Source organism: Pecten maximus, chromosome 14 (genome assembly GCF_902652985.1).
Source record: "Pecten maximus chromosome 14, xPecMax1.1, whole genome shotgun sequence".
In the NCBI taxonomy this organism is placed as follows: domain Eukaryota; kingdom Metazoa; phylum Mollusca; class Bivalvia; order Pectinida; family Pectinidae; genus Pecten; species Pecten maximus.
The window spans coordinates 3,707,697-3,722,304 of NC_047028.1; the positions used below are offsets into that span (position 1 = coordinate 3,707,697).

The following is a 14,608-nucleotide window of genomic DNA, read 5'->3' on the forward strand; positions in this document are numbered from 1 at the left end:
AAAGCTAGCAGTTAACTTACCTGTACAAAATATCTTATTGACCTGTCAAGGACTGCTATAAACAATGTACCTGTATAAAATCATCTTGCACAATTTACCTGTACAATACTGTATCTTACACAATTTACCTGTACAGTTCCATCTTACACAATTTACCTGTACCTTGCTATCTTACACAATTTACCTGGAATGTTCTGTCTTGCACCTTTACCTGTACAATATTATCTTACACAATTTATACTTTCATGTATCCTAAACAACAGACCTGTACAAAAACACGTTATACAATTTAATCGTGCAATATCCTTTTTCACAATTTTACCAATAATTAATGCTTATAAAACTATTTTTTACAATTTTATCATGTCCAAAACAAAATTTCACAAATTACCTGTACAAACTTGTCTTACACAAGTAAAATTATTAATGTCGTATCTTACAAACTTTTATCGCATGAAACTATCTTTAACACCTAAAAGCTATATGTAAAGCCGTGCAATACTATCTTGCACAATTTACCTACCACGACTATCTTACACAATTTACTTGCTCAAGACGATTTTACAAATTTTACCTATCAAACACTATCTTACGCAATTTACCTTCAACGACTCTCTGAAATATTTTACTCACCGAAGACCATCTTACTTAATTTACTGTACAAAACGATATTTTACCATCCACCCGCAATAAACGATGATTTACATCTCATCTTTGTATAATTATCATTAACAATCTACATGTACATATTTTGTTACTTCATTTACATTCTTTTATATAACTTACCTGTACGATATTCTCTTGCATGATTTACCTTTACAATACTCTTTTACAAAACTTTAACAATTTCAAAACTATCATATACAACTTATATAATATGTAAAAAAAATATATCTGAACTTTTATGCCATATTACGTCTGATGTGCAGACAACGACGATCCCAGGTATTGAAGTAATTAAAACAGATCAGTCTCTTAAATGTTTGCAAAGTAAGATAGACGTCACCAGAATATGTTTTTTTTTAATCCGTTAAATTTGACACATGATAATAAAAACAAAACGCGACGTTGTCCTAATTTACGTGTCAAGAATATGTTTTTTTAATCCGTTAAATTTGACACATGATAATAAAAACAAAACGCGACGTTGTCCTAATTTACGTGTCAAATAAATCATTTTTATTCCAAACATAAAACAACACATATAAAAGTAACTCAACATGGCCTATGCCGAATTCTCTCCGTGTATTTGGGTTTCATACTTGATCTTTACCATATTTGCACATAATGTTCCTTTCTTCTAAATTGAATTCTCGCGTTTAATACTGACTCGTTAAATTCATTACCGTGGCGCCATAAGTACAGACTAAATATCTACCGTATGCGGTGTTAATGGTTTAATAAGAAGTGAGTTGACGATATTGGTTTATGAGTAAGAAGTGAGGTTACGATATTGGTTTATGAGTAAGAAGTGAGGTTACGATATTGGTTTATGACCAAGAAGTGATGTGAGGATATTGGTTTATGAGTAAGAAGTGAGGTTACGATATTGGTTTATGACCAAGAAGTGAGGTGACGATATAGAGTCGTGGTAATTACAAAGGAACCACAAGACCTACTATGAGCAATTGAAGAAAGTTGCACAAACACATGAAACATTATCTCTTTTCTATCCCGATTTTATTTATCAACGAGCTATTTACTTTTAATCTCTTTTCTCTTTGGAATGTCCAATTTTGAATAACCAAAAAAAAAAACACACACTCGTTTGCTTCTCTTAATAATTATGGCAACAATACTCGCATATATATGGTAAGCCTACAAACAGGCGAATAAGTGAGGGCGTGCATTGTTTTAATTTGACATGAAATAAATGAATAAAAAAAACCCAGGACGTATCAACCACATTATACTACTTGTTAAAGACGTTTGACGTGAGTCTTCCAATATCTCTATGAGGATGCAATGCTGCAATTAATGTGTGTATAAGTGGATGTGGCGCGGAAGATGTTGTCTTTTTGAGTTTCTTTCCATTAGTCTTGTGTTATTTGTCTTAAATTTTCCTTTCAAATTCGTGTAAAAAATATTCTTGCATTCTAGTATTGTCAGTTGACTTTGATAATTTGACGGAGGTAATTTATATAGGCGATGTTATTTTATCAAAAGATGGTATAAAAATGGTAAGAATAGAAATAGGAAATCAAATGGTCCTAATGGTACCATGGTAATAACCATAAATCGTTGCTATTGTCTACACACACATTACTATCAGAGAAAAGTCGCAAATAAAAAAAAAGCTAGAAAGAAGTCGGAGATTTTTTATGACATCATTATTAACATTGATATTACCTGTGATTGCTATTTAGAGATAATGTCATTTTCAATGAATGGAAAGCGTTCTAACATTATGATATATTTGATAAACACTAGCGACAGGAACAATATGTCGTCAAAATATTGACAACAAATCGCAGACTGAAACATCCGATCGTTTCAGAAATAACAGGATATTATCTTCGAGGGATTGGTCAAACATACGGAAATCACTACTTGACTCTAAAATAAATCGCTATAGTTTGAATCGTAATGGGATCTTGAAGTATCGATGTAAATATTTGTGTGAAATTATTTTCATATTATTACTATAGAATAGGATTGCATTGTACGTATAACATATCTCAACCAGTAAGCTGGGGTGAATCCCGACGCCGACACCCAATATTATGAGCAGCACTCCGACAGACCAATTAGAACTGAGATAATATGGTCACGTGGATTTTAATTCATTGAACATAGACTGAAATAAACGGATGAATATTACTTATAAGTAAAGGGAACGTTGCTAAGTCTGGACGATATAAAACCGCGAATATAAGGCTAGAGTACCCTGAACGATTTTGTATTACATTTAATTCGTTAGTTGGGACTGTTTTTTTTTTTTTTTTTTTTGTAACCGTGGAGATACAATATGCAGTTTATACTTATCGTGTTGTACGGGATTTACCCTATATTAGGGTATAAGACACTAAATAATACTTCTCTCTGTCCAGTTGACTGCAGCGGCATGATGACAACAGACACATGTTTCCAGAACGCTAACAATAAGTCCTACTGCCTGTGTAGAACTGATGACGTTTGCAGAGGTTTCACAAAGTGTGAAAATATAACAGACGAGGCATTAAGTGTTCCACAAACAGATACTTTATCCGGAAGTAAGATCTTGTCTAACATAGCATCCATCTGCTTCATCCGCAATACATGTCCTGATGACTTTAACGATAACATCACTCGAACACTCTGTGAAAGCAACAACTGCGACGTTAGTTTCTTATGACATGTTTCCAGTTCAAGTTAAGGAAAATGGATTTCCTAACATGAACTTTAAGAATAAGTACTGCGCAATATGTAATGGTAAGCTAAACTATACCAGCTGGAATATTGGTGTTGATCTTCATACATGTGACATTTTGAACATACACCTGCCGCCTAACGTTGATCCGTTAATGTCTCTCGCTTTGATACCTGGGTGTCAGGTATTCCCTGTGGAACTGGATCCAATCTGTACCATCTGTGAATATCCGGATTCTCTAATCTTCTTTAAAGGATTCCCTGTTTTGTCAGCACTTTTTAAATTCAGTCCAAGAAAGGAGCAGATACTCAAGGATAAGTCAATGGGAGCCAGTTGTGGCAAGAATAAGGTAATCACATTCAATTATTACGTTTAATGTTTGAGAGCGTCATTTTTTTTAATTATTATCAATTTTATCAATATCTCAAAAACTTACCAAAACCTCAAACAGTTAAAACGTGTCGTTATCTTGAACAGACATATTCATATATCATCCCCACTGTGTATTACTGTACAGCGCAGTGCGTATGTCATCCTCACTGTGTATTACTGTACAGCGCAGTGCGTATGTCATCCTCACTGTGTATTACTGTACAGCGCAGTGAGTATGTCATCCTCACTGTGTATTACTGTACAGCGCAGTGCGTATGTCATCCTCACTGTGTATTACTGTACAGCGCAGTGCGTATGTCATCCCCACTGTGTATTACTGTACAGCGCAGTGCGTATGTCATCCCCACTGTGTATTACTGTACAGCGCATGCGTATGAACATACTAGTTCCAAGAAGAATCGGCGCACCCTCAATTTTTGTCGTATATCCTAACGTCATACCGACCCATAAAAGAACAACCTTAATTTATATACTTATGTCGTGTTCAGTTTTACTTGTGCTGGCTCAATACGGTAATTTTGTGGTATAATGTATCGTTCTGAAGTCCTATAATGAATGTCCTGTCATTGATACACTTACAAAAAATGTACATATGTACTATAAAGTTTTGTTTTGTTTTTAATTTCCAGATGCCCAGTAAATCTCAAGAGGCAACTGGTATGTGTGGTTCCGGTGAGACATTTGTTGCTGGAGTTTGTCAAAAGATTTTTATTTACACACAGGGAACTTATGAATTTCGATTCTACAAACAGATCTTACGAAATGTAACCAAAAACGAGGCGCTTGACCTAACGACAAAATACATTACATTCTTACAAGAAACAGCTATCCATCGACTGGGTTCAGAAACGACATTGGTTAAAAAGTGGGACGTTAAAGTCTACCATGGCCAGTCTGTTACTGATGACGAATGTGTTGAGTTGCAGCTTTCTATTATTCTCGAAGTAGGCGGCAAGGACGTTGATGAATCGACTCTACGTGATGCGCTTATCCCTTGCTCAAAAGGTTCCTCTTCTCGCATTTGTTTCGTTCCAGCAGATAGTCCTCAGCGAGATTCATTTTGTCAGATATCACAATGTAATGAAATAAAGACGCATGGACAATATAAAAGCTTGGAATGGAATGTTCAATCACTCATAACATTTGCCTCATTATCGTTGTCAATATTTGCCCTTCTCGTATCGATATGTATTTTTCTCATATGTCCACTTTTTCACAATTTACCAGGCAGAATTAACCTATGTTTGATGGTATCTCTGCTCTTTTCTCAACTACTCTACTTGTCTTCAGTGTTGTTTTACAATCTACCTCTTGCCTGTCACGTGGTAGGGGTAATAACTCACTATTCTTGGTTATGTTCTTTTGCATGGATGTCCGTTTGTGCGTTTCATACTTGGTTCACGTTCGGCCGTACAGATATACCACGCAGCATCCAAGCTTCTGAAAATAGATTTTATCTTAAACGGTACTGTTTTTCTGCCATGTTGTTCCCGTTGTTAGTGGTTCTTCCCTGTGTTATCATTGACCTCCTCTCCCCTGGCTTCACAATGGGATATGGAAAGAGTATATGTTTTATCACTGATCCTATAGGAATAACTGTAGGTTTCGCCAGTCCAGTAGCTTTGTCGTTGTTGATAAATCTGATTTTGTTTGTCGCAACCATTGTCAATATTCAAAGGGGACCAAAAATAGTGAACGACATTCGATCAAGTGGTGCCTTTTTCTTTATTTACACCAAGCTTAGTTCTCTTATGGGGTTTACGTGGATATGTGCCTACATTGCTGAACTGGTTGGTGTTAGTTGGCTAGACACCTTTTCAACCATTGTCAATGGTCTACAAGGTGTATTTGTTTGTGTATCTTTCATGTGTAACAAACGTGTGTACAACTGGATTCAAAGGTTTGCCTGCGGTCAATGTAATATCACAAAATGACAGTTTTTCTATTAAAAAAACATAAATATATCTATTAATAGCATTTTTGCCAGTGAAATATAGAAATTTATCAAACTAATGAAAAGTTTTATTTTCACTGTAGCGATGAGCAGTGAAAATATAAGCTTTTGCAGTGAAAATATAAGTTTTCCGTTTTTTACCAATCAGAGCGAACTTTTGTATTCACCTCATTGGAACTTGCTGATTTTTCCAGTCGAAGAGAAGATGAATAAATTGCTTATTTTGCTGTATTTCTGAAATATTCAGGCTAGCTTTTGGCAAAATACTCACTTGACGATAGCTATTCATGTACAGATTCTCCGATAACAGCAGAAAACGCTTCAATTGCGCTGATCACACTTTTTAAATGGCACTGTCTAATTGACGTGGAGTAACGTCATAAAGAGATGATTACTGATTCCCGCACTTTTTGACATTATTAATTTTCGATATTTTTTTTATTTTTTTAAGTAGGTTTTATATAAAATGTAATAAAAAGAAAATTGAATGGTTTCCCGTTTGATATAAAATATATTTCACTCGTATGACAGAATATTTCGATATTTTTCACTCGTGCTTTGTACTCGTAAAAATATCGATATTCTGTCATACGCGTGAAATATATATTATGTTAAACGGGAAACCAGTCAATATCCTCTCTCTATATATATATGTATCTTACATGGATTTGAAAACATTATTTACATGAATTTCAATACACATTATTTCATATTAATGTTTCTTACATATTGGGTTGATTCCTCCGAGACTATAACGATAGTTGTATTAATTATACATACATGTATATGTATATACAGGATTAACACCTCATAGACTATAACGATAGTTGTCAATAAATGTGTTAATTTGGGAATGAGCAGTGATTTTATCACAGTAATTTTACCTCATACACATATTTACAAGCATTCCAAAACCTGACGATAAATTTTTGAAAAAATTGGAGAATATTTGCTTTAAATTTGTATGGAATTCTAGAGATAAAGTTGCCAGGAGTCAAACTGTACAGGACTACAAAGATGGTGGCTGCAGAATGACACATATTTCTTCATTTATAAAATCCTTGAAATTAAGATGGATACGTAGAATTGTCAACTCGGATGCCAGATGGAAAACATTGCTGTTAGATGTATGTGGCACAAATATCAACTATTGTTAGTGTTGGGAGACAAATATTATATAAACCTTTCGCAAAAATACAAAAATCCATTCTGGAAAGAAGTATTTTCAACCTATGTGGAGTATATTAGAAGCATTGAGGTTAAGCCACATGGGCTAATGAAAATGCCAATCTGGTATAATACCAGTATCAAAGGGAATGATACCCCAGTTTTTTTTATCAAGCTTGGTTTGATAAAGGAGTAAGATATCTGTTGGACTTGATGTATAAAAATAATAACTGTTTATATTCTTATGAAGAGTTTTGCAGAATATATGATTTTCCCCCACCTCATACACTCTTTACGGGCTGAGACAAGCTATTAGAATATATGGTCCGAGTTTAGTCAAAACCACACCATAGTCGACTTTGCACATCCTTTTATTCCAATTTAACTGGAAGCTATTATAAAAAAAAGGCTGTAGAGATACATTGTATGTACGAAATTTTTATTTCTAGACTCAAGTTTAATACAAAGTACAATATATCTATAAACAGCGTGTTAAAGGGGAACCACTCATGTTTGAAAATGTAAAGAGAATACTTGTGAGCTATTACAATATGGGGAAATATACATCAACCATAAATGGTAGGTACACTTTATTCACTCACAAATAGAGGCCTTTTCGTAATCCTTTTGATCAATAGACAGAAAAAATAGTTTCATGCATTTTGTCATCACTTCTGTCATATTATTCTATACTGATTATGCTGCCTTCTATGAAAGGTTTTTTCATGTATTATTCACATATTAGTTATAGCTAAGCTACATATACTCTGTGCTCAAGTTATATATATATATAGTTTGTGTATGTAAGTGTGTGTGAAAGTTGTCTTTGCTTCCTTCTGTATCATGTGATTACTTAATGTGGAATTATAGTTGTCGTATTAATTATAAATATATGCATATACAGGATTTACCCCTCATAGACTATCACGGTAGTTGTCATATTAAGTATACATATTTGTACACACGGGATTTATTCCTCCTAGACTATAACGACAGTTAACATACTAATGACTACATACATACAGAATTTATTCCTCTTAGACAATAACGATAGTTGTTGTATTAATTATAAATATATGTACATACATGATTAATTCCTTCTAGACTATAACGATAGTTGTCATATTAATTATAAATATATGTACATACATGATTAATTTCTTCTAGACTATAACGATAGTTGTCATATTTATTATACATACATGTATATGTACATACAGGATTTATTCCTTCTAGACTATAACGATAGTTGTCATATTAATTATACATATATGTACATACATAATTAATTCCTTCTAGACTATTACGATAGTTGTGGTATTAATTATCCATATATGTACATACATGATTAATTCCTTCCAGATTATAACGCTAGTTGTCAAACATATGTATTTACTCCTCTGAACTCCTCTTTGTCTTTTTTATGTTCTCGTTATCGCTAGTATAGAGTGACCTTGGTATATATGACATCACTGTGTTAACAGGATGTAATCGTTCATCCAACCCGTGACCTTGGCATATGTGACATTTGTGTAATGTACATGTAATCGTTCAGACATTAAATGTGAAGTGTAGCTTGTTGTCAGTTGTTATCCGTCCGGCTTCATGCTCTTACCGGTGTACATAAGTGAATACTTAAGTGTTGTGGTAGATTGAACTGGTATAAAATGTCTTTTAACTTCCCTTCCAATCATATTTTATTTGTTTCTTGTTTCTGCGTTTTTGCTTTGCTTTATTGCAGTTTGGTTACTTCATCATGGTTTCACGCTGAAATTTGAGAAGTGGAGTTGGCAGAGTTTCACTTGACCAACAGTAAAACCTACACGTATATTAAAATCTTATATGTGTGTTGAAACCGGAACCATTCTTTACCAATATTAAAGACGATTAAAACATCCTTAATTATATGTATGTCTTTTGGTCTTTGATATTGCGTCGTTATTTCATAGTATGATCTTTACGTAATGCCACTATCTATGGTGTTGGCCTAGATCTACAGTGTCGTCCTTAATGAAAGTGCTGTATCAAAAGCCGTTAAAAATTAAAAAAAAATACACCATGTAACCGATTAGATACCACAATTATATGTAATTTTTTTTATCCTGGTCAGGTGAATTTTACCACCAAATCATCAGCTTCTGTGCTGACTTCAATCTGCATCATCTTCCGATCACCAACAGTAACATTCAGTATCTGTCAATATGGCTGCCGTATTCTATGTTATCAGTTATCCAAACAGTCTGATGTTTAAAAATGGTGAAATTCTTCCAAAACTGTGTAAAAATATCTTACTTTTGCGACTCGGAAAAGAGTTGTATTCTGTTTGTATCCATTCGTAATAAACAATGTTTTGAGATCTATTATTTATTTATTTATTTTATGTACCCAGTTGTAAAGTATCACGACACTATACCTACACTATAGTATTACTGATTACCGAAGTATACGGTAATCAAATTTATTGAAGCCATTATGGAAGTTTAATATGTGTTAGTATAAGGCCGGAGGAGTTGTTCCCCTTAGTAGTTTTAAGCTAGACCTCTGTATCTTAGAGTTATCCCGCTTGATAAAGCATTGTATAGCATTTCCCAGTAGGCAAAGTTAACTTCCGGTCATTCTCATTTTGAACAAGCACGAGTGTGCAGGAATTTTAATTTTGTCAATTTGGACGGTCACGATGCCGAGAGGAAAAGGTACCAGGCGAAAAGGATCAAGGGTGGCCTTGTCGCCGCCCCCTGCGAAGAAAAGAGGGGGAAGGCGAGCTGTTACAGATGCTGGGAGGTCTGAGGCCGCCGTCGGAGAGAATTCTTGCAATTCACGTGCACGTGGTCCGCAATCAGAATCGTCCTTGGTGGAGATCCACGTGGAGGAGGGTGTGACAGGTTGTATAAGTACGGAGCCCGTGCCAGACTCTAGTAGGGTGCAGGCTCCGGTTACTGATTCTGATAATGCATGTGGCAGTGTATTTTCGCCTGAAATTGAGATTATCCCGCTAGAATCCGACTCCATAGGTAACCATGTGCCCAGGGCTTTGAAACAAAAAATTTGGGGCCATGAATATATTAATTTGGCCCTTCTGTTAAAGGGATATTCTGAATTAAATGAATTTTGTACGAGCGCACCGATGGTTGTCGGATCTAGTGGGGTGATTGAGACCCGTCCGGCTATTTGTAAAGAAAAAATTACTAATATAGAGAAATGGACGGATGCCTTCCACATCTTTATGTCCATTTATTTGGAGAGGTTTCCCCACAAGACCCAGGAGCTTTTGCAGTATATTAGCACGATACGGGGGGCAGCTTCTCAGGGGGTGTCTGGGGGTTGGCAGATTTATGACGAGCAATTTAGGGCACGTCTTAGTCAATCTCCTGGTTCACCTTGGAATCAAATTAATTCCAACCTTTGGTTCAGGGTAATGACCCCTCAAGCTGGAGGGATGGGTAAGAACAACCAGGCAAAGGATTACACTAAAGATTCACAAGTAGGAAATTATAAACCCTCAGGAGCTTGCCATGCCTTCAATAAGGGTAACTGTAAATGGGACAATTGTAGGTTTGCTCATGTTTGCAGTATTTGTGCAGACAGTCATAGTGCCACACAATGCAAGTCTTTTCGAGCCTCAGCTGAAAATTCCAGACAGGGAAAAGGTCTCACTGCTAATGTCCAATCTGGGAAAAACTCCAATAAATAGTGAGAAATTACAACAGGAGTTGTTGGATTACCCAAACCATGAGGTTACACAGGAGCTTGTTAACGGTTTTTCTAATGGTTTTTCTTTGCACTATCAGGGGGTTAGGGAAATCACAGATTGTGTTAATTTAAGTTCAGTTAGACAGTGTGTTGACCTAGCCCTTCAGAAAGTTCAAAAGGAGGCGGATTGTGGAAGGGTGGCTGGTCCATTTAAGGAAAGACCTTTACCAAATTTGAGAATTTCTCCTTTAGGACTCGTTCCCAAGAGTACCCCTGGGGAATATCGTTTGATTCACCATTTATCTCATCCTAAAGGTAATTATGTTAATTCTGGTATTGACCCAGATTTGTGTTCAGTTGAGTATACAAAATTTGATTCAGCTATTGAATTAGTACACAATTTAGGTCAAGGGGCATTATTAGCAAAATCTGATATTAAATCAGCTTTTAGGTTATTACCAATATCGCCACAAGATTTTGAATTATTGGGATTTAAGCTTCAAGGTTTTTATTACTTTGATAAATGTTTACCAATGGGCTGTTCAATATCGTGTAGCTTATTTGAGAAATTTTCGAGTGCTTTAGAATGGATAGTGCAGAAGAAGTTGGGGAAACAATCTGTATTGCATTATCTTGATGATTTCTTATTTGGAGGTAAAGCTGGTTCCACCCAATGTAAGACTTACTAGATTGTTTTTTAGCTACTTGTGAATACTTGGGGGTTCCCATTGCTGAGGAAAAGACTCTGGGACCTTGCATTGTGTTGTGCTTTCTAGGTTTAGAAATTGATACTGTAAACCTTACGATAAAGATTCCTTCGGCTAAAGTAACTGAGATTTGTGAAAAGCTGAAAAAAGTCTCCACTAAAAAGAAAGTGACTTTGAGAGATATGCAGTCTTTAATTGGGGCATTGCAATTTGCCTGTAGGGCAGTAAGACCTGGGCGCACCTTTTGTCGACGCCTTATTAATTCAATTAAGGGTTTGACACAGCCTCATCACCACATTAGGGTTACTGGGGAGATCATGCAAGATATTGAGGCTTGGTTGTATTTCTTTGAGAATTTTAATGGAGTCTCATTTTTTCTGAAGAAGGAATGGGAGAGTTCTCATGCTTTGTGCTTGTACACTGACAGCGCGGGGGGTCCAGGAATGGGCTTTGGGGCCTTTTTCAATGGTAAGTGGTGTTTTGGAGTATGGCAAGTCCAATGGCATATTCAGGGCTTAACCAAAAGTATTACATTGCTTGAGTTTTTTCCCAATTTTAGTAGCTGTTGTTGTTTGGGGAGATTTACTGGCAAATAGGAAGATACTATTTAGGTCGGACAATACAGGAGTTGTCAGTATCATTAATTCCCTAACATCTAAGTTGGATCTGGTTAGGAAACTTGTTCGTGTATTTGTGTTGACCTGTTTAAAATTCAACATCTTGTGCAAATGTGTACATATTTCTGGTACTGATAACACTGTTGCTGATTCAATTTCACGTTTGCAGTGGGACAGATTTTTCCAGCTAGTTCCAAGTGCAGAGCGGGAGCCATACATGGTGCCAAGCCATCTTTGGGAAATCTTCAATTAGAGATTGAGTTATTGGTACAAAGTAGTTTAAGGTGGCAAGCCATTATCACGTTACCAATTTTCAGTTGTGTTGATGAACGCATTAGAGTTAGCTAATATCCCAGCAGCCAATTTTAAGACTCATAGTTCTAATAAATAGGAAAGGTAGGGAAGTTGAGGGCCTTTGGGGGTAGAATTATACATCATACGGAAATATCCTTTGATTGTCCTGGTCTGTTTCGTAGGGACGGCACTCATTTGTCTGATATTGGTAATGATATATTTATCACAGATTTTCAATTTGCACTTGAGGCATTTGTGACTCAAAATGCGACAGTATTTTAGTTCTAGTTCCAAATGAGTGAACAGGATTTGTTGCCAGATTGGGGCAGTAAGCTTTGCTTTCTGTGTGGCGGAATTCTGGCAAGTTGGCGGCAGCATGTGTCAAAAAGCAAATTCCCCCTTTCATTTTAAAGTGGTATGGGTATCCAGGGTAGGTCTGCTTGGTTTCCCAAGGGACATAACTCAGGAGGAAAAGGGATAAGGGGAGATAACTCTGCAAGAGATGGATGATAGATCCAAGGTTATGTGTTGGCCATGGGGCCATCATATTGGTTTATAGGCAACTGCTTGGAGCACGGCGTGCTTAGCACAAGGGTTGTGTTCGCCTGGTTTCCCAGGGAACGGTCCTATCTGGTTGCTGTTTGTCCGGTCACCATGCTGGTGGGCATTCAGCTGGAGATATCAGTCTCTTTGTGAGTTTCAGGTTTATATGCTTATTGACTCATGCTGCTGTCATCTGGTTCATAAATCTGTGGCCTTCTCCCAGCTTGGTGTTTGAGTTGTTTGTATGTATGGAATAAGGGTCTTGAAATAATACTGATTACCGAAGTATACGGTAATCAAATTTATTGAAGCCATTATGGAAGTTTAATATGTGTTAGTATAAGGCCGGAGGAGTTGTTCCCCTTAGTAGTTTTAAGCTAGACCTCTGTATCTTAGAGTTATCCCGCTTGATAAAGCATTGTATAGCATTTCCCAGTAGGCAAAGTTAACTTCCGGTCATTCTCATTTTGAACAAGCACGAGTGTGCAGGAATTTTAATTCCCACCCTCCCCTCCCTAATTTAATGAATACCTTCATTGTTTTCACTTTATATATCTACACAGGTTATATGCCCGAAGTAATTATTAGCCAAATTTTGCTGTTAGATTTCTTTATTTCAGTTATCTCCAAAGTCATCAGGACATTTGGAAACATATACTTGGCAAGGACTCTGAACGGTGTGGTACATGGGTTGCTATACTTGGGAAATCATTCTGGAAATATGTATTCTTTGCTTGCTATTGGACTGTAAGTATGGTCTTCAATCATCTCATGGATTCAAGTGTGAGTTTTTCTGGCTTGGACTGTTTATGCCAGTGTGCTCATCATAAGATCGCGTGCGTAGTTTATAACGGACTGCACGACTAAAAGAGTTTATTGAAATGTGCCATTGTTATATCTAAGGACTTTCATACTGAAATTCCAGTGGATTTATAGTGATATTATTCCAATTATGTGCCATTGTGTTGGACAGTGATAGTGATACTAAATTGTGAAATAGTATTGACAGTTCATAATAACTCATCAATGTTTTATTTGTTTATCTTGTCGCAGATTTGCTGTTTTGAATAAATTTGGCGGAATTCTGGCAAGTTGGCGGCAGCATGTGTCAAAAAGCAAATTCCCCCTTTCATTTTAAAGTGGTATGGGTATCCAGGGTAGGTCTGCTTGGTTTCCCAAGGGACATAACTCAGGAGGAAAAGGGATAAGGGGAGATAACTCTGCAAGAGATGGATGATAGATCCAAGGTTATGTGTTGGCCATGGGGCCATCATATTGGTTTATAGGCAACTGCTTGGAGCACGGCGTGCTTAGCACAAGGGTTGTGTTCGCCTGGTTTCCCAGGGAACGGTCCTATCTGGTTGCTGTTTGTCCGGTCACCATGCTGGTGGGCATTCAGCTGGAGATATCAGTCTCTTTGTGAGTTTCAGGTTTATATGCTTATTGACTCATGCTGCTGTCATCTGGTTCATAAATCTGTGGCCTTCTCCCAGCTTGGTGTTTGAGTTGTTTGTATGTATGGAATAAGGGTCTTGAAATAATTAACTATTTTAAGCATTTTATCAATGAATAAACGTTTTGAACGTCAGGTGACTGGAATGCCTATCTCTCACCTGGCGTGTGTGTAACAATACCTGTCCCTACATACAGGTGTGGCTATTTATTACTACGTTACTATAAATATCCAACGTGTATTTATAGACATGTTTTCCCGACCGTTTATAAACAGGAAACACATCATTAAACAGAGATAACTGCTGAACAAGTTATTAATATGATCCCATTATTGCGAGCTTCGTGTCTAATATTTTTAGTTATCTTGTAATAAATCAAATAATTTGCAATTGTTTTGATGAATTAGTCGTATGTACGGTTTTGATGAATTAGTCGTATG

The 14,608-nt window shown here is 36.3% G+C and overlaps 1 protein-coding gene across 1 annotated transcript; it reads left to right on the forward strand.

Annotated features, from left to right (window-relative positions):
• Positions 1–9,296: 9,296 nt before the first annotated feature.
• On the forward strand, positions 9,297–14,206 carry LOC117342417. The gene has a single exon (XM_033904573.1). The coding sequence runs from the start codon at positions 9,541–9,543 to the stop codon at positions 10,552–10,554; it is 1,014 nt and encodes a 337-aa protein (XP_033760464.1). The 5' UTR covers positions 9,297–9,540; the 3' UTR covers positions 10,555–14,206.
• The last annotated feature ends 402 nt before the right edge of the window (positions 14,207–14,608 follow it).

Coding starts and splice junctions, on each gene's coding strand:
- LOC117342417 (XM_033904573.1), top strand. CDS start 9,541: ATGCCGAGAGGAAAAGGTACCAGGCGAAAAGGATCAAGGGTGGCCTTG.